The sequence below is a fragment of the Mastigoproctus giganteus genome, chromosome 4, assembly GCF_048544385.1.
Source record: "Mastigoproctus giganteus isolate SK-2022 chromosome 4, ASM4854438v1, whole genome shotgun sequence".
In the NCBI taxonomy this organism is placed as follows: Eukaryota; Metazoa; Arthropoda; class Arachnida; order Uropygi; family Thelyphonidae; genus Mastigoproctus; species Mastigoproctus giganteus.
The window spans coordinates 119,093,254-119,114,916 of NC_143578.1; the positions used below are offsets into that span (position 1 = coordinate 119,093,254).

Consider the following 21,663-nt stretch of genomic DNA (forward strand, 5'->3'; position numbering starts at 1 on the left):
TCTGGCACCCCACCCCATAAAGAATTCATCATGCGTGAATGCAGATGTAAAATAACTATTATCAATAACCAGAGCAGGGTCATCAACAGTTAACCCACTGACATCAAGTGGCCCGTGTGATTCAACCCCTTCCCCAAGGGGATGAATAAGCATAGAAGTCTTTGGTGCTTTTCTTTACACTCTTTGCCAGACTTCTAATAATCTATCACAGCTTGCCTACCTCCTTTGTGATTTGACTAGACTAATTTATATGCATCCCATGCACTTTTCTTCTCTGCCACATCTCAATAATTCATTTGACATCCATTGAAGTCTAAGCATTAAACTGTATTTCTTCGTTATTAAGAAAAGCCTGGTAGCTTCTATAATTACTTCCCTAAATTCTCATTTAGAATTTCTGTTGGTAACATCATCAGTTGGTCCCACTGCATAGAATCTAAACTGTCTGAGACTACCGTAGTCACCCTTAAACAAGAAAAATCCTTTCTCTTTACTATGTCAAGAGTATCAACCTTTACTCAATGTTTTCAATAGTATTCAAATGTTTGGGCATCGTGACCTGTATGAATGAATATAATGTATTAGCCACCCAGCTTCTGACAAGTCAATGATACAACACTTTCAGTGTACAGTAGATGTGTCGATAATACAAACCAACTGGAACCAGGGTTAGTTCGTACTTCTGATTTGTTCAGTTTTTCAAACTCATCAAAAATACAGTTCTGGAGACTAAAACAAAAAGAGAAAAAAGAAAAAGAAAAAAAGTTTAGTAGGTTTAGAAATAAAAAACACCAAGTTGTACTTACGTATTTTTATTCATAGATAACAAAACAAATGGAACTTTCAGTTACAATAACACATATGTATAGGCCTTTAACAAAAAATAATTACTTATTTTTTTGCTGCATCATTTTCGAACTTCGATTCTTTGCTACCAGATCTCCCACTCTTTTCAGCAAGTGTAGTTGAGTTAGACAGTATTCAGTTAGTAGTTGAGTTGGGTAGTATTCACTTTGTTGCTCATAGCCCTCGTGGATAGCACAGTTGGTAGAATCACTGTCCTCCCCACCCTTGGTGTAAAAGCACTGAGTTCGAGTCCTGGCAATGATGGGAGAAATTTTTATGGGCCATTTTCACAACGTGGTTGAGTTAGTTGGTCTCAGGCAAGGATAGCATGGTTTTTCGCCCTGAAACTCTGGTTTTTCATTCAGCAAACAAAAAATCGGTCACAGATCACACAATTTACAGACAGTATACACAGAGCGATACGGCCTTAGTTGCTGATGCTGCCAAAACTTATCTACAACAACAGTCAGCATCTTAGAGGGATGGGTAATTAGCTCTTCTCATAGTTTTTCTTTCTCTCTCTCTCTCTCTCTTTTTTTTTTTTTTTGCACAATCATCTGAATAAAATTTGATGCAAACTTTAAAATATCAGAGTAAATGGAAGGGACATAAAGGTTTCAATAAAGTACAGATACATACATGTGAAAAAAAAAAAAAAAAAGTTAAAAATTTGTGCTTCCTTTTAAAAGACAGGTACAGTAAAATAAAACTCTGTAAATGTTCAGAATCTCTTTAAGTCCTATATCTAAACTTCATAAACATTTTACTTCGTATCTCACTTGCACATATAGAGTTCGTTGCAATTTCTGTGTGCTGTGTTTTGTTACTGATTGATGTTTATCTTTTTTTTACTGTTTTAGATTTTACAATCCCCCCCCCCCCACCCACCAAATAGTCAGTGAACAGAAATATCAGATTAAAGTATTATGTTTAATTAGTACTGTATGTATATCAATTAAACTATGTACGTAAGCGTAAATTTATTTTTATTTTGCTAACCTGTGGATAATATTCTTCCGACTTTCACATATCAATTTTGTTGATTGGTAAGGGAGAAAAAAGTGTAAATTTGTGTTTTATATCTCCATTTTTATAGCCTGTGGATAATCCTCTGATTTTTGCTTATTAAAATTGGCATTTAATAGAATCAAAATTTAATTTGCAAATATGACCACAATAACTGGCACTTACTGTTTGGATTATTGACATTTGCATTTTCGGTGCTCTACTGTATTTCGGCAGTACACAAAGTCATCTGATGTGTGTACTAAAGGTATTGCCCATATCTAGATGATGATTTGCTCAATGTGTTGTGTCTCCTAACATTTACACATTTAACAATACCTTCAGCTTTCCACAAGTGTGGGGGGGGGGGGGGCAAGGTGACATAGACATGCTATTAGGCACCTCAATCAGTTCGATATGTTAATCATTTGCAGCCATATGTCACCATATGTAAGCAGATTTGCAATTTTAGTGATGCCAAACATGCATGTATTAGTAACAAAAATGGGAATATACAGTTAACTGGTAATCTCACTAAACCAACTTCTTTTTTAACTGTTGGAAACATTTTTTTTTTTTTTTTTGCACATGTATGTACCTGTACTTTATTGAAACCTTTATGCTTCTTCCATTTACTCTGGTATCCATTTCCCCTTAATCTGATTATTACCCCACAGTGTCTGTGGAAAGTATTCAGGGTACAAATAAACAACTGCCATACAGAACTGAACCTTCACACAACAGTTTACAACTCAAGTTTTCAAAACTGATTACTTTATTATCATTTTGATTTGTAAATGCCTGGTAGTTGTGACCTGTTGAAAATGCCAACATGGAGAACAGCATTAGTTGTTTTAGGAATTTTTAAAGAATATAAGGAAAACAGACTGCTTCTTTATTAATAGCCTTGAAAGTTTTCTTTTAAACTAATTTTAGAGATTTTATATGTAGAGAGATGGAAGAAGCACTTCAATTGCAGAGGTAAGTAGTTTAAAGAAGATATTTGTTTCCTAGGTTTGAAAGTCTCCTCTTATTTAGGTCAGATCTTTCTGATTCAATTATCAGCTTTCTTGTTTCTATAGTAACAGACTGGAATAAAATGAGAGAAAATGGTATTTTAGCAAAAAGGCAGACTGTCCATTGCAAGCACCGAGTTGGCAGGTATTGATCTGTATAATTTTTAAAATGCATGGCCATTTGCAACCATTATTGAGATGAGCCCAGTGGTTTAATTAAGAATAATTAAACCACTGGGCTCATCTCAATAATTAAATAAAAACTGTACCCCTTGCGAAAATTTTGCAATTGGTAGCACAGTTTTCTCTAACTGTCCTAAAGAAATGTAGCCCATGTTTGGTCACGAGCAGGTAAGTCAGTCTGTGTCGAATCTTTTCTCATTTATTTCTGTAAAATAAAACTATTCTTTCTTTTAAGGTAGGCAAAGCTAGTAGAGAAAATTGGCCCTTTCTGTAAAATAAAACTATTCGGATTTTTTATATTTTCCCATGTTTCTGCACACTAGGCAGAATTCTCTTCAATTTCAGACCAAATCGGTTAGACCTATCATACACAATGGCTACAGCAAGCTGTACCCGTTGCAAAAATTTCACAACTGGTAGCAGAATTTTATTATTTATTTTTTTTCGGAACAAAGGACACGATTGTGTGAATGTGCAAACTGTTAAACAGTTATCCAAAAAAAAAAAAAAAATGTCTTATCAACTTAGACAACTGTTTGCTTAACAGTTAACATCTTCCTGTGGCTCCATCTATGAAGTGAATGCTGAACTATTCTCGTTTGTATTATAAAACTGGCTAGTTCTGTAAAATAAAACTATTCGGAATTTTTAAATTTTAACAAGTTTATGCACGCCTAGGAAGAAATACCTTCAATTTGAGACCACTTCCAGCCCGATCGGTAAGTCTATTGTTCACACTGACCGTCGAAAGAAAACAGCTTCCATATTAAATATACAGATAATGGGCCCAGTGGTTTAATTACGAGATTCTTAATTAATAATTAAGAATTTATCTTAATTTATTTTCTCCTTAACATTACAGGTCATGTTGTTGTTGTTGTGGTAAGTTTTAAATGCCATAACACAGTGATATTTCAATTAATGCCACGGTGAGGACCACTACATTTATTTCAACTGGCTCTTTACTTCCATTATTACTTTAGAAAGGTATCTCTCTTCCACATACCACCCTTATTCTTAAATTATCCCCTCTTGTTTCTATAGTAGCAGACTGTTTTTTTTTGTATTTGCTGATCACCTAACTTACCTTATATTATTATATTATATTATTAATTCAAATTTATTTTTAAATTACACACACACACACACATGCTGACCGGGTGGGTAAAGTGCCTACCTGGTAACCCAAAGGTCGCGGGTTCGAATCCCGCTTTGGGCTTGGATCAGAGTAGTGCAAAAAAAAAAAAAAAAACACCCTGGGAGGTGCATTACGGCCACAGAAGCCGATGTGCAAACAACTAACAAAGAAGAGAAGAGAGAGAAAAGAAAAAAAAAAAAAAAAAGATGAATAATAGATCAACTACTTTGCAACAGCCATTTTCTCAGCTAAAACATAAAACACCACCTTACAAGTTACCATATTTCCCCATGTATAAGACGCACCTTACTTTTGGGGCCCAAAATTTGGAAAAAAAAAAAAAAGTATTACATAAAGTTATTGAACTCTAGTTTTATTCATCATAAAATTCAACTCCTCATCACTGTCAAAACTTTCATCCATTAGCTTGTCGTCATCTGTGTCTGATGACGAACCACCGTCTTCATATATTGCCTCGTCCTCAGTTCCATCTATGGCATTTGAAATGCCACACTTCTTAAATGACTTGACAACGATCTCAATCTTGATATTATCCCAGGATCTTTTCACCCAGGTACAAACTTTTCCTATAGTTGGTTTCTTCACTCTTCCTGCTGGTGTCAAATTGTCCCCAGAAGACTTCATCTATTGGTTCCATTCGTCTCTCATGGCAGCATTGAAGGGTTTGTTAATGCTGACATCAAGTGGTTCGAGCTGGGATGTCAAGCCTCCAGGTATGACAGCAAGTTTTGTTTTTTGCTCTGCAGCAATCTTCTTTGTGTTTTTTGTTATGTGTGCCCTGAACTGATCAAGCACCAATAGGGCAGGTTTGCGTACGAGCCCACCTGGTCTTCTGCTCCAAACTTTCTCAAACCAGATCTTCATCCTATCCTGATCCATCCAACCCTTGTCATGAACGTGGACAATCACTTGGCATTGTTTTGCATTTGAAAATCAGCATAGGAGGCAGCTTGGTTCCATCAGCACAACAAACTAGAACAACTGCATAATGGCTCTTTTCATGTCCACTTGTCTTCACAGTTACAGTTTTCACCCCTTCTTATCAACAGTTCTGTTACTTGGAACATCAAATTGAAGGGGGACTTCGTCCATATTTGCAATCTGTCCCAACTCAAACATTGAATGACAAAATGATGAAATTCAAGGACCTTCTGCTCATAGCTTTCAGGCATCTTTTGGGCAAGTCTGGTGCATGTACACATGCTTAGTCCATTCTGTTTCATGAACCTGAAGCACCAATTGTGTCCTCCTTTGAAATCAGTAACTTTTTTTCATCAGCAATTCTTCTTGCCTCATGCTGAACCATCTTTGTGGACACAGGAATTCCAATTGCCCTTTGCTCTTCAAATCCCTCTCGAAATCAGGCCATTTTGCTGACTTGCCTCTCATGGCCTTCTTCTGCTGTGGCGTTTTCAGTAGGGTTTCTTCTTCCCGTAGCCAGTCTCAGATTGTTTTCTCAGTTGGAGGAGGACCAAACTTATGTTCAGCAGCACAATTTCCATTCACTTTTGTTAACTGTATCACTTTTAACTTGAATTCAGCACCGTAAGAAAATCTTTTCTGAGCCATTTCCGGGCAGAACATAACCTAATATACCGGTAACAAGTGCGAAACAATGAGCGAAAGACAACAAGCATGAAATGCAAGTAAAAAAAATCTACAACCACTGTATAAGACACATCCAGTTTTTAGACCCAAAATTTTTCGAAAAAGGGTGCATCTTATACATGGGGAAATACGGTATCTTAATTTTAATTGTTTGCTTGAAAATTTCTACAGAGAAATTCAAAAAAAATTTTAAAGGGTGGTCGGCAAGCATGAAAGCAATAAATATTAAAAGTCTCATCAACCAACCTAGTGCTAATATTATTTCTGTAAGATATTACATAAGATTATTGTTCTTCTTTACACAGAATATATAAATTAAACAGAAAACTTCGAGCATAACTACATATACAAGCCAAATCTAATAGTCACTGTTAATAATTTAGAAAAATGAAGTGTTTTAATTGATAACACTGATACAGCCATAATCTTTTAACGATCACTAACAAATCAATACCACAATCTACAAATTAATTCAGAACAAACCTGGAGGTGCATTAGGTCCAGATGAACCACCTCCTTGTGGCCCACCTTGTGAAGAGGGATTATTTCCAGGTCCAGAACCTCCTGGTCCACCATAACCATCAGAACCTGGGGCATTAGATCCTGGTGGGCCAGATGGTGCACCACCCATTGGGCCACCATAACCACCATAACCACCATAGCCTGGTGCACCTACAATTTTCCAAAAATAAACAAATAAATAAATAAATGGCAAACCCAAAAAAGGTGGCTAAAATATTTTTCAAACTGTTGTATGTATATTAAGATAATCAGTATGAGAGAGGGTATAATCTATAAAAGTGTCAACTGTATTCTATAAAACGTAGTGGCTGATTCTTTCTAAGATTAGTTTTGTGGTGACATATTTTAAAAAAAAGAATGCTCAATTTTCAAGGTATTTATGGGATATAGACATGCTAAAACATATATATAAAAAGGTTGTTGCCAAAAAAGGAAATTAATATCAGAAATTTGTCAAAATAGATAAATGAAAATAAAATAATACATTTTAAAAAGCATAAAAAAAAAAGATTTTTTTTTCAAGGTTATGCCCACCCATGTCAACTTTAGAAACTATCATAATGCAAAAATGGCTGCTAGTACAAAAAACAACACATTGACTGCCAAATACAAGTTAACTCGGACTGGTATGACTTGCCTTGCAGGCATAGCTACGAGTATATTTGTAGCAAATACATGCAACTGATGGATAGTGGGCTTCTGGGATAAGAATGAAAAATCAACCAGTGTTAGAAAACAGAAAAGTTATTCACAAATACATAAGAAGTGCATTACTAAAACTCATGAAAATAATATTATTTGTGATATTTCTTGAAACATTCTTCTATACAAAGAGCTGGCTTCTCTTGGCACACTGGACAATAATAGCATATGTTTCGTGGTGTTTTTTATTTCTTGTACATACTTGACACAGCTTAGACGGGAGTGTTTTTTTTTTTTTTTTTTTCAGTTGGTGGTAAAGCCTCTAACTAATGAATTTCACGTTCAGACCTAATCTTCTTTGGAACATTTAGAATTTTTTTCTCCAATCAAAGATTCAATAAATGTTTCTCTGCATTTCAGACATTTTATGGTGGAACCCGTAACTTGAAAGAAAAGGATATATGCGTTATGTATATATATTTCTAAAATATGTAATGCAATTTTTTTTGGTCACCTTATGGTTTTTCTTAGCGTTGAATAATACGAGAGCATTTGGTCCGACCGATCTATGCCGGATATTCTGCTACTGTAACCTCGAATTATGTTTCGTTTTATCGAAATTTTTCCATTCTGGTTATGGAATGAAAAAATTAAATTTCAACGTGTTTGTTTGAAATAGCGAGAACTTCTCTTTTATCCCTCCACTTACATACTACAACCGGGCCATTTCATTGCCATGCAACTTCCCCTTTCTTCAATTTTTCCATCATCAAATGTTTTGGATTTTCTTTTCTGTTGGTGCACAATGTTCCACATATATAAGTTTTTCGAGCAGGCAACAATTTCATCAGAGCAACAGAACTATAAAAATTGCCCATATACAATACATATCCCTTGTCTATAAGTCCTCAAGCAAGTACAGCACAACTTCAGCAGTATGACCTATGTTTTGTTTAGTTTCTGTTTACTGGAGAAATTTTTATTTTCATAAGAAGGCCGCTGGACTCGTGCAGTTCGTAAAGTTTGATTCCATATTTGTGTTTTTTATTTTTTATTTACTGGTGGAAATTCAGTCTCTCACACCACATCATCGACTCGTCAATACATATGTTGTTATGATTCAAAATCGGCTTTGCTTTGTATAGCCTGTCAGCAGATTGTAATGAATTATCTGGGAAGTGAAAATATTGTAATATCAACTGGAATCTATTTCGACACATAAATGATCGCCAAAACATAACACTGTGAAATGCAATTATACTCCAGTAATGCTCTATTGAAGGAAAAGAACAAGGACCCATTTGTAACAAAAGTCCAAGAAACACTTTCATTTCTGAGATGTCAATGTCCTTCCATCTTGACAACCTGGCAGATTTTTGCAATTGTCCACATTTTTCAATTTCTTGCAAAGCGTATAAATTAGTTTGTTCGACTAATAATGTAAGAAATTCTTCCGAAAAATAGGTCTACCAATTTTTGTACACTAATTCTGTTGCCGGCCCATTTCCGAACCAACGTTCTCTTCTAAAATAAATTGTGGAGGATCTTGTGCTATTTCATTCCACAAATTGTCATTATTTCATGTACTTGCCTGCAGAGATTTAGGATTATCTTCAGGCTGGGAGCTGGAGTTAGAAGGTTCATAATTGTCACTGTCGGAACCAGAACCGTCAAAAATCTCTTCAAATTCAGAGTCACTCATATTAGCATAGAGCTCAAGCTCTTATTCAGTCAGTGGTCTCTTTCTTATTTATGTTTTAGGTTTTTTTTTTTTTTTTTTTAAATTACACGTAACAAATTACTAAATACAACACACACAGCACAGTCTGTGTCAATACTGGATTTTTGCACAGCGCTGACTCATATATGGCAAATTCTGCAAGTGACAACATATCTCAGTTAATTGAATTACCTCGTAGTTGGCTGCCGCAAAGAATTTTCTATTACACACGGCATCTACGAGAAGCTTTTTTTTTTTTACAACAATAAGCTTTTTTCACAAGTTTTAGTGATAAATATATATTATAATTTGGGTTTTGAATAATTTAACCTGCCTAATTCAGATTGCCGTTGGAGACCCGTTTACCCAAATAAGCCATGGCAGTCAATGTGTTAATATACACCACTCCCATAGAATTTGAAGATTACATATTACTACATTTTAAGATATATAGCCAACTCTGAAATTTGGCTTTTTCCCCAAACTTCTTAACTGCTGTTTTGTTACCAGAGATCACCTATCTGATGAAAGACCAGTTAGTCCTGAAACAGGCTGTCACATCTCATTTTGAAAACAAATGGATCATTAGCGATTTTTGTAAGGCCATCTTTCTGAAAGAATGGCAATATTATTAGGGCAATTCATTGCAAAGATTACTTTGTATTATATGTGCATTTTAAATCTTGCTGGGTGCAAAAACAGATTAAACAAGAAGACGGTCCTGCGAGCATTTTATAAAGAAATATCACCTGTTTTAAGGTAGATTCTTAAAGACAAACATGATCACTGATATGAATACCAGACTCTTTTCTCAATATTTCAGGATTGCAAAGTGTCAGATTTTACTGTATAAAATTTGTGTGTGCGTGCATCCGCAAGTGGATGCAAAACAATATATAGTAATAAGGAATAGAAGAATAAACTATGTATTGTGAAAAGGGGAAGAAACTTTACAGACTAGGGCCACTCAAACCAAAATGAATACACAAATCTAAACCTTTAATAGAAAGTTGTATAAAAGTGGTAAGAAACAAGTGAAACTATGGTGTACATGTGTGTGCACACACGCACAAAATCATTGTTATATCATTTTTATATGCAACCTCAGTATCATCAACAGTCAACCACTGAAAATGAGTGAAAAAATGGCAACATGTAGGCCTCCGTTTCTGATGTAAATGTTATTCAAGTAAAAGTAATTAGATTTTGAAATTAAAATTAACAAATAAGTAAAGTTTATGGCTGACTCAACAGGAGATCAAACAAACTAAGTAAAAATAATCGAAAAAATAGATATAAACCATAAACCACGTTACTGTTTTCAATAGTATTTTCTTTTTAAGTGTTTTTGGCCTTAAACTTCCTTAGCTGCTAATTTCTAAATTCAAAATCTAATTACTATTTACTTGCATAACATTTAACATCAGAAACAGAGGCCTATATGTTGTCATCTGTTTTGCAATTTCAGAGGTTGAATCTTAATAACACCAAGTTCGTACATTATATAATGATGATTCATATATATATATATATAATGTTTATTAAGCAAAAATAAAGGAGAAGCAGAATGGAAAAGATGCTTCATTTGTTTCAAACAAAGACAGAAGTAAAAGCAAAGGGGGGGGGGAAATAAAGGTACAGTGGAAGGAATATGAATGTAAAAATTTTAAAGCTATAAAATGAAAAGCAAATACACAGCTGAGATAAGCCAATAAATAACTAATTTAGACCAGTGCCCACCAGATAGCACCAAGGCCAAAAAATGGGGATCATCACAAATAGGATATGATAAACCAACCACAGAACAAACATAAATAGAAAACATAACTAATATACGCACACTTTAGCATACTCTAATACCACCCTGAAGAAACCACCTTCACAAAACTCCACAGATAAAAAAGTATGGAGACTGATTCAGTATGTTGAATTGGCATTGTAGCAAGTTGGGATTTCTCAGAAATTGTTTGTGATTCTCCTAGATATATAATGCACAAATCAATCACCAATTTAGCTGCAGTTATTCTGAATAGCAGATGTCATGCATGTTTCTTTTTTACTGATCATTAAATTTTGTTTCAAATTAGGAAAAAGTGCAATGGAAACCCACAAAATGTTAAAAAGTGCTCTCAGAGAACATGCTATTTTTTCTTTGAAACCGTTTCAACTGTTTACAATTAAAAGAGGGATGGATGCTTGTCCAAGCAGCTCTTTTTCAGAGTGAGGAAGATCATCCTCATTCTCACCATCCCTTCATATAAAAAAACTAATGACCAATCACTTGTGTTTGTGATTTGATCAAGTTTTCAACAATTAACTATCCATGAAGTTGGTAGAGAAAAATGCATTTCTTGTTTTCAATCTATTTCAGTACAAGATTTCAGCCTAGTTTGTGTCTCGCATTCTCACTGATGATCACGTCAATATCTTTATCTGTGCTGTTGTTCATTTGCACTTTGTTGCTAGTATCATAACTGGTCACAAAATGGCGGGTTTTACCTGGAAACAAAGGCTCAATCTTCTCAATGGAAGACTCCATAATCTCCAACACAAAATTTTTTTCTAACTTCAAAACAAGGGTTTTGGCGTAAACTTAATCAATGAGAAATAGTAGATGAAATAACACACAGCACCTTCAGAAAGTTCCCCGAATCACACACTGTATTTACATGGATTGCAGATTTGCACTACAGCTGTAAACTTTTGTGGGCGTCGGAACCACTCCATTAGTGTGTCACAGCTGACCGATTGCAGAATATTGCAGTTTGAACAGCGTGTTAATATCAAGTTCTTCTTTAAACCTGGGAAAAAGTGCTGGAGAGAACACTGCAAGTATTACAGAAAATTTATGGAGATGACACTTTCAAGAAAATGGCAGTTTATAAGGGGTTTACCCAGTTTAAAAAAAAAAAAACAAACAGAAAATGCTGAAAGATGAACCTTGTTTGTTTGTTATTTAGTTTTTAGGGGCATTAGCAACTAAGGCCATATTGCTCCATGAATATGCAGTGGTCATTCCCTGACCTTTCCGCATCCTCCGTATTTGGTGGTGATGGGCTCGAACCCCGGTCTAATCAAGAAGTGTGTGCTGCGCACTGCTGCTCCTTCCCGCCTGGCTACGGAGGCGCCATGAACCTTGTAGTGGACGCCCACTGATGTCACAAAAGTGAAGGCAACTTATGTGAAATGATAGACAAATGGCTGTTGTTGAGATTGTTCATGAAGCAACCACGAGTTCACATAATCCTGATGCAAGATTTAGGGATGCATCATGTGTGTGCAAAGTTTGTTCCACATTTGCTGTTGGAGGATCAAACGGATTGCAGGAAAGCCATCACAGGTGATATTTTTGAAAAACCTATACAGGATCTGAAGTTACTAAGAAAAGTGTCACCGGAGATGAAATTTAAATGTTTGCCTACAACCCCCGAGACCAATGTGGAATCATCTAAATGGCACGCAAAAATGTGCACATGCCCCCAAGAAGTCTCGTGTAACAAAATTCAACATAAAAGTCGTGCTGATCGTCCCCCCCCCCACAAGAATCACAACTTTTCGACTAGGGGAGAATAAGTTGCTGCTGCTTACTACTGTGGTTTTGACATGTTGTTTGCACGAGAATATGAGGTGAATGCTATCTCAAAAATGGAAGGGCGGCTGGATCCTACACCGTGACAGTGCACGCAGGTGATGGCAACTGAGTTCTTGGTTGTGAAAAAAATTCAGTCATGCAATAGCCTCACTACTGCTCTAAACCTGCACTGTCGAACTTCTGGCTGTTACTAAAACTGAAAATGGAGCTCCAGGGTTGTTGTTCGTGTGGATGACATCAAAGAAAACACTAAAGTGGCTCTACATGCACGAAAAAAATTTAATTAAGACTGCTTCAAAGCTTGGGAAGACTGATGGAGCAAGTATATGTGTGTATCAGAGTACTTTCCTTCTGTGTGCATGCACACAGAAGGAAAGTACTCTGAAGGTGATTAGGCTAGTAAGCCTAACAGTTCATTCAATAAATTTTTATAATAAAATTCCAGGAATGTTTTGAATGTACAGTGCTGGACAAAAAAAAAAAAAAAAAAAAACCATCACCTTAAAAAAAAAAGTAACATTTGTAGTGAAATGTACAAGATGTTGTTTGATTACAGTCATTTTGTTTGTCGCAAAGCAAAGGTATTGTGTCAGATAACGTTTCTATTGAATCAGACAGTAATTGCAAGGTATTGCATCAGCCATTTCTATAAATATGCCATTGGAAGGGTACATGCGCTCATTAGTATCCTGTTTTGCAGAGGTGTAAGCATGGACCCATATGTTCAGTTTACACCAAGAAAAAAGTGTAGCTGTTGCTCTGTCCCAGGAAGGGCTTTCTATGTATGTTACCACTGATAAAATAGGCTGTCACCAATCAACAGTATTCCGGTGCTGAAATTAAAGCGTGAAACCAGTGATGTGAAGAGAAGACCTGGATCAGGCCGTCTGAGAGTGACTACACCTTCCCAAGATTGATATTTGAAATGGCTATGCCTTTGTTAAGCTTTGTTAAGCACTTTGTTTGGCTATGCCTTTGTTAAGCATTGATCTATTCTTCTGAAAGCCATACTGATGATCTGGAAGGAGATTCTGTGACTCCAGGATGTAAGTGAGCCTAGTATGAATCATCTTTTTGAAAATTTTACCCAAGCAGCTCGTAAGAGATTTTCAACAGGAATGATCTTTTCCCGGTTTTGGCAAGGCAATAATGAAAGAATGATGCCATGAAGAAGAATAGGCATTTTCGGAGAATATCTGATTATAAAAGATTAGCAGGGTACTCAAATCCTCTTCAAGTAAATGTTTCAGCATAACGTAATGAATTCCATCCGGGGCTGTGGCACTATTTGAAGATCTGTTAATGTAAAAGGGTTGGTTGTACAGGAATGAGTGGTGCATGAAAAAGTTGATTTTATATTGTTCTGCACCTGCTTTGATGTTCTGAAAGGTAGATGCATAGGAGGCAGAAACAGAGATCGTAACAAATGATTCTGCATGTGCATTAGCAACTTCTTCAGCTGTAGATAGGTCTTTCCCTTTCCATTAAAGTACTGGACAGGGCAGAAGAGCAAATTTTCCATTTAGTGCCGGCATTCTTTTCCAGGTGAGTCATGTGTCAGTGTCTTTTGTGATGGTTGAGGCAAAAGCAATCCATGAGTCTCATTTCGCTTTCCATCTAATTTGCCTTGCTTTTGCTTTAAGCCTTTTATAAGCAATGAGGTTACTAGTTGAAGGAAATTATTCTTACGGAAATTATTCAAGCCAGTTTTTTTTTTCCTGTTCGGCAATGAAGCAATCTGTATTTCAACAGTGATTGCGATATGTCTTGGATTTTGGAATGTAGGTATTAGTCACAGTTAGAATCTTAATGGTGATGTAAGTATTTACATCATAAATAGGTTCTTTTTGAACTAAAGTCTCTACAGAAGTATTTGGGCAGAAGAGCCATCCCAATTCACCTCTTTTAAACTTCCAAGTGGATCACTGATCAGGATTTGGAGTTACCAGTGTTTGTAAAGAGCAAATAATTGGAAAGTGGTCACTGTTAAAGGGATCAGTTAATACACACCACGTCACGATCGGAAATATGGATGGTGAGCAAACTGAGAAGTCAACTGCAGTAGTTCCTATAGGTAGGTGGATGTAGGTAGGAGATCCAGAGTTTAATAAATTCAGATCATTATTATTCATAAATTCCTCAATCAATTTCCCTCTTCTGTCAAATGTAGCTGATCCCCACGATAAATGGTGTCCATTAAAGTTACCGAAAAGACAAATTGGAGTTGAGAGTTGTGTAATGAGGTTGTCAACTTCTGAATGGGGAAGTGCTATAGATGGTGGAATATACATGAAACAATGGTAACTGAAATCCGAGCTGCCACAGCTTCTAGGGTGGTTCTTAATTGGATTGGTCTAGATGGTATGTTAGAATTTACAAGAATGGCTACTCCTCCACGAGCAAGAGACTCTAGGCTCCTACCTCGTCTGTACACCACATAATTTGAGAATTTCGGTGAAACTTGAGGCGAAAAGAATGTTTCCTGTAGGCATATACCTATGGGATTGAATTGAGAGATTAAATCCCTTAAGCCATCAGAATGGCTGCTTAGTCCTCTGCAGTTCCACTGTATGACGTTAGGTATTATTTTGATTTGGCCGAGAATGATTCACCTGACTGTTTTTTTTTTTTGGATGCAGGGCATTTTTTCCGGTCTTTTTTTGCGAATAAGGGTCGTCCAGTATGCATAGTGATGTTGGCATGGAGTTCTAGGATAGATTCTTCATAATCTGGGTGTATATCCACTTCCAAAGTGTTGGTGGCTGGTTCAGTTTTCTTAGTCTAGTCGTTTTCAATTTTTCTGTCATTCGAGACCGGAGTATCAGTTGGGATACTAATTGAGGTGTTGGTGGCATTGCTGGTTTTAGTTTTAGAATTATCTTTTCCAGTGGTTGATAAAGTTGCTTTAACCCAATTAACTAGTGAGACGTTTGGCGGTATTGGTATTGGCACATTTGTTTGAACTGAACTGAAGTTGCATAAGATGGATTATGCATGGTCAACATAATTTGTCTACGTGCCTCAGGATATGTGACTTTGTTGTACTTTGTATTTTTGGATTTTCCTTCCTGTCTTCCGCATGATTTAGAAAAGACAGGGTGACTGTCTTTGCAGTTGGGGAAAATGGGAACGGAAGCTGAACAATCTGCTTATGTATGATCTTTTGATCCAAAAATAGGACAGATGGAGTCACCTCTGCATGCCTGTTGTGAGTGGCCATATTTCTGACATTTAAAACAGCGAAGAGGACTTGGAATGTATGGGCAAATTTGGCAGTTTAAATATCCAGCTTTTATTGAGGATGGCAAATCAGGAGTGCTAAAAGTTAAAATTTCCATCTGTTTTTGTCACTATTCTTTTAGCACTGATTACCTTTTGAGTGCCAAGTTCTTGAACTAATTCTTCCTCAGACACTGTAATTAAGTCACATTCTGTGATGACACCTTTGATGAATTTAAGGTATTGTGGGGAGTAACAGATACTGGCAACCCATCAAATGAGGTTGTTGTTTTTAAAAGACACTCAAGACTGTGCTTCTGTTTGAGGCCTTTTAGGTTGACTATTGTTGTTATCATTACAGGATTCTTGCCTTGAGCTTGAAGGCTCTAAGTGTGGAAAATTGTTAGAATCCATGATGGCTCCTTTTGGCCCTGGGGGTTTATCTTTATCACCCAGGTTACCAGCCCCGCCGTGGGGTGGCAGGTGCAGTGCCACAAGGTGACCAAGCAGCTGAGTTAGTACTTAAAAAAAAAACACCACACAGAAAGGTGGTTTCCCTTTCTGGGCCTCTGCCTACTTCTTGTAGAGTGAAAGTGCTACTCTGATATACAAATCAAATCAAGAAAAGGGTTTATGATACAAAAAAAACAATCTGTTCACTGAAATGCCCTTTATAGAATACACGGAAAATGGGAGCTAGAAATCACTCGCCACCTGGAACCTTATTCCATATGTAAGTTAAGGCTATTTTGATCGCATAAAGTTCAGTAGCATAACTACTCCATTTACCCGGAATATCTTCAGGCTATTGTGATTAGGGATTGAAAAAGTACTGTACTTTCCCATTACTATTAAGAATTTTTTAATTCACTCTGGCCATTAAAATATGCTCATAATAAACATAAAGCACTCTGCTTTCAGTGTTGATTGATCTGGTTTTGGTGAAGGTCAATCCTGTTGCCAGAAATGCTCTTTCTGATTCAACACTTGGCTGTACTGTCAACAAGTATTTACAAACCAGTTTTAAATCTTTTCCTTGTAATTTTTCTCCACAAAATACCTTTATTTCCTTTCATCAGATTTTTCTGATACTTTTTGTGGCATCTTGAACATATGTTGGGTTTTTTTTTTTTTATCTTAGAGCTAATTCTCTGTTAAATCATGAGATGATGTCTTTCTTTCTTTCACCGTTAGCAAACTGGTGGGCACTCTTGGTGTTAAAACAACATCATCATTGCTCTCTTTATCAGATTTATGGTTGTTACAATTTTTATTCTCATCATTTACAGCCAAGCATTCCACTGTTTATATTATTAGTTTTGTCATAGTCACTTTAGATGTTTTAATGAACATATTGTAGTCATCACCATCATCTTTATAGATTTGACCTGGATTGTGAAGAAATTGCATGACATCAGAATAGTTGGTTCATCTTTTTTTTTATGCATTTAATTAATTCTTCCTGAAGTTCTTTACTGAAGAGTCTTTTGTCTTAATAATTCACCTAATATAAATTTTAATGTAACACCTGCATTAATAAATTTGCAGCCTCGCAACAAAGTGTTCCTACAGCAACTTTTACTGGCTATTGAGCAGATATCATATTATATAACAATTCCAATTCTTCTTGAGTGAAGTTTCAATCTATTCCCAAATCAATAAGGCTCTTTCTTATACAATCTCTAACTTCATAAGAACACTGCAGCATAGCCAATAAACTATTCCACCTAGTTTTTCTGTAGTACTTAATTTTTTGTAGACATTTTCTAAACATTTTTATCATACCTCCATCCAAACCATCATCACAGATTGAGTCTATGGTTGCACTAGCTCCTTCCCCTTCTCTTTTCTATAAAGAATTTTTAGAATGGCCAATTACATTCCATGAGCTAAGCACAACTGATGTGCCATCTACTGTATAGTCAAAATTCTTCAAAAAGAAGGCTAACATGGCCAACTTAGCTTTAAGAATTTCTCGAATGACATCTTTCCGCGAAGATGTCATTTGAGAATTCTAGTAAGGGAAAGATTCCAAAACTCCATGTATGTTAATATTCATATATCAACAATTTCTTTGTTATGCCCCTTGTCTAAAGTTAAGCTAAAGCGGACTGTACTGATTCTACAAGAAAATTTTCTTCTGTAACCTGTTTTCGAATTTTTTCTGCATAATCCATTATCATTTTTCTAATCGTATTTGGAGACTGGGCTGTTTGAATAGCCTCCAGATTTCAGCAGGCTGCAAATATCACATGACATACAAATTTTAATGAATGGGCGGCCACCCCTAGCTACTATCTGAGAAATAACAGCTGGCAAAGATTCACCAATTTCTTTCTTTCTTAAAATATAAAGCTATTTTTCCATGAGCAGAAATATCTGATTTAACAAAATTCTGTTTCAGAATTTTCTTTACCATACACAGAATAAATTTAATAAATTTATTCTGTGTATGGTTTTTAGATGAGCACACAACCCACATCCACTTCCCACACTCCTTAATTTGACATAATCCAGCATTATGTCATTTGAATGTGTTAATAATTAACACATTCAAAAGTATTTCACAAGGAGACTCTTTCTTTCTTTCACTATTTTCCAAATAAAATAATTATATGTTATTATAAAAAAGTATTCTGTTTGAAATTTCTACCTTTTTTACACTGGATCAGCAAAATCTAATTTTTAGTTTGATAAATCGGAATTAGAGACTGTTAATTGTACTATATAATTATTATCTGAAAGTGAACAAGCTAACAGAATTTGTGGAAAAATCACAAAAATTTTGCATTCTTGCAATTCTAGTTTTCTCAGATTTACTGACCTTACTGTTGTTATATAACAACGGTCATTAATTTACTATGACTGAACCTTTTTTAAGCAAAAAGAATGAAGTGGAGTGAAACCTTATTCAATCTTTAGCAAATCCAGATTGGGTGATGCTATGCACTTTTCATATGACTGAAAGGTTATGGATATCTGTAAAAGACTAAACAATGGAGAAAGTGCTGTTCTCCCACTAGGCATTTATAAATTTCTAGAGGTCCTGAAAGAAACAAATTTTTCTTCAAATTTCTGAAAGTTGGCATATATCTTAGAACAGTTCTAATAATTGTATTTGTGAGCAGCTTAAGGGCCCTGAGAATAGTAAACTTGGTCAAGGTTAGAACCCCATGGCAAATGGGTATGTAATCACGAAGAAAGCGACGACCATCTGTCTGTTACTGAGTGCCAGGAACACTTCACTTTTTGCTTACACTATTTGTGCAAACTGAAAACCACCAGTAACAGTAATACAATTACATTCCATGAGCTAAGCACAACTGAATGGTGATGTTGGGAAGACTACTGCCACGCCAAGATCACTTCAACATTTGGAGCCATCTGTGTAAACTGGAGTATACTAAGCATCCTGGGTTGATAGGGCAGCATGCAGCTGGTAAATATTTTCTCTTTTGTCAAGAGAGAATATTTTCCCCCATTTAGCAGTGATAAATCACATGGTTGAATATATGTCTATGGAGGAACAGCACATGTATTGGGGGGGGGGGGGTGCAATTCTAGAGAGGTTAAATGCCCAATTGGTGAGTAAGACTTGAAGAAGCACTCCTGTATGTTGATTTAGGAACAGATAAATTCCGTATATGTTTTCCAAATTTTGAGAGAAGTCTGTAGATCGGATTATTTGGTTTTCCTTTTATTCACAGTATAATATAATTATAGTGGAGATTCATTAGCTTCAGCGTATAAACTCTGGTGGGTACTATGGTAGGCACTCTTGCTTGCTCTTCTAATCTGAGTTCCAGATTTGGATGTAGGTTAAGTTTCCTACAAAAGTATATCTGCAACAGTTTTTTGAAGTATGCAAGACGTATGGAATCAAGCCAACGGAGGGTATTTTGTCTGGCAGAATTATACACATAATCTAGATGTGAATGTATTAAGGTGACAGTGATGTATGAATGTAAATCAGTTATCCTCTCATGTTTGTAGCAGATATTAAACTTTTTTTAAGGCAGTTTATTCGAAGGGTTTGTGTTCCAGGAAGTAAGTTTTCAGTCAAAGACTATACCAAGAAAATGAAAGCTAAGTACTACAGCGATTGCTTGCTCTTCTAATCTGAGTTCCAGATTTGGATGTAGGTTAAGTTTCCTATAAAAGTATATCTGCAACAGTTTTTTGAAGTAGATGAGAAAATCATGTCTTCAGACCCACAATCTTATCAATGGGCCTCTGTAATTGCCTTTCTATTATTTTCATGTTTGGGGAATGGCAAGAGATAGTGAAGTTATGAATGGTCATGACGGGAGTAACTAGTTCTTTGGTTGCATGTGCTCCTTTTAGCATTAGGATTACTTTTCTGGATCTGTTAAGGCAGTGGTTTTCAACCTTTTTTTTAATAACGGCACCCCTAAAAAATTTATTTTATTTTGCGGCACCCCTACTCAATTTTCTTCCTGTTAGATCTGATTCTCTCTCTCTGTATATATATAATATTAAAAAAATATATGTTATGTGATATTTATTACAATAATATAATATAAAAATTACATTTCATAATACAAATTATATATATACAGTATATAATTTTGTAAACATCAATTATAGATCACCACAAAATTATAAAGATACTCTACACATTTTTATAATGAAATAAACATATAAATTAAAAAATAATAATAGGATTAATAATTTAAACCCAAATTATGTGGCACCACTGTTGAAAACCACTGTGTTAAGGGAATGCAGGGGCTGTGTCCCAAAGTGACTAAGAGGCTGAGATAAGCTATGTTAGTTGATATATATATTTTATTTTATTTTATTTTTTTTTTAAAGAGCATTAGCAACTAAGGCCATATTGCTCTGGGGATATGTGGTGGTCATTCCCTGACCTTTCCGCATCTTCCGTATTTAGTGGTCACGGGCTTGAATCCCGGTCTAATCAAGAAGCGTGTGCTATGCACTGCTGCTTCTGCCTAGGGAGGCACCAGCTATGTTAGTAGTAAAAACAATATCTTTAACTTTGAGAGAGAGAGAGAGAGAGAGAGAGAGAGAGAGAGAGAGAGAGAGAGATCGCGTTAGATAACACACTGGAATCATTTGATCACGGATATGCTTGATTATTTACATCCGAGAAGTAAACAACTGAAATAAAAAAATAATCATCAGTATACTGTACTAGTTTCTAAATAATCATAATGATGAAGACAAACTTACCATAACCACCATAGCCTTGCTGACTAGGTCCTCCATATGGTCCAGGTCCTCCATATGGTCCATAACCACCCGTTGGAGCTCCCCATCCCTGATAACCAGTTCCATATCCACCTGATTATAATATTCTAGTTAATAAATGCCTCAAATATATTTTTAACAGTTAAAGAGTAATCAAGAAAAATTATTTAAAATACTATTTCAAAAAACTTAATGAAAACTTTCTTCTCTTTACGAGACTAGGGAAACAACAACACCATGACAAAAATATTCTGTATTCAACTCCACAGCACGAAGTCCTTTCATGGTGAGAATACTTATGCTAATGTACACTAATTGTAGGATGTGATATCAATTTTACAGCGAAACTACAGCCACTCCCCAACTTATGTAAAGGTTTTCTACTGAAAGCATCCTTTTAGAGAATTAGGAGAGAGAGAGATTTTCCTTTATCCCGGAAATTCATCAGTTGTTTCACAAAAATAAGTCATCCCTACTTTCACCAAATTTCATGTAAACTGTGTCCGTTTACATGGTAGGTACAGGTGTTCCCTAAATCAGTTTTGTTTTAGCTACTGTGCAAGTAACCTTGCAATGTCTAAGAGGAAGTCCTCGGGTGTAGTGGAAAAGGTGGAAGTGTAGATCGGGACGTAAAAAAAAAAAAAAAAAAAAAAAAAAAAACAGAGAAAAATGTTTTAAAATTTGCCATTAATGCATGTATCAACCATTTTGTAAAACCGTGTTTAAATTCTCAAACTGTTTGAGGAAACGGGACCTAGCTGGAAGTGTGCCGATACTACAGCCATTAATAAAAGAAAAGGCTATGGAGTAGGCATATTGTCTGGGGCTTAAAACATTCCAAGCCAGTTCTAGTTGGCTGGACAAATTTAAAAAGTGCCATGGTTCACTCGAAAAAGACTATATCCATTTGAAATAA

The 21,663-nt window shown here is 35.7% G+C and overlaps 1 protein-coding gene across 2 annotated transcripts in view; it reads right to left on the bottom strand.

Moving 5' to 3' along the window:
• The window catches only part of LOC150087020 (uncharacterized), a 246,071-nt gene that overhangs the window by 13,959 nt on the left and 210,449 nt on the right, over window positions 1-21,663 (bottom strand). For both annotated transcript variants that reach the window (XM_090371751.1, XM_090371750.1), the window contains exons 10-11: window positions 20,730-20,840; window positions 6,301-6,489 (exon numbers count right to left, since the gene is read on the bottom strand). In XM_090371751.1, the coding sequence (XP_090227877.1) occupies window positions 6,301-6,489; window positions 20,730-20,840 (300 nt within the window). The remainder of the gene's footprint in view (window positions 1-6,300; window positions 6,490-20,729; window positions 20,841-21,663) is intronic.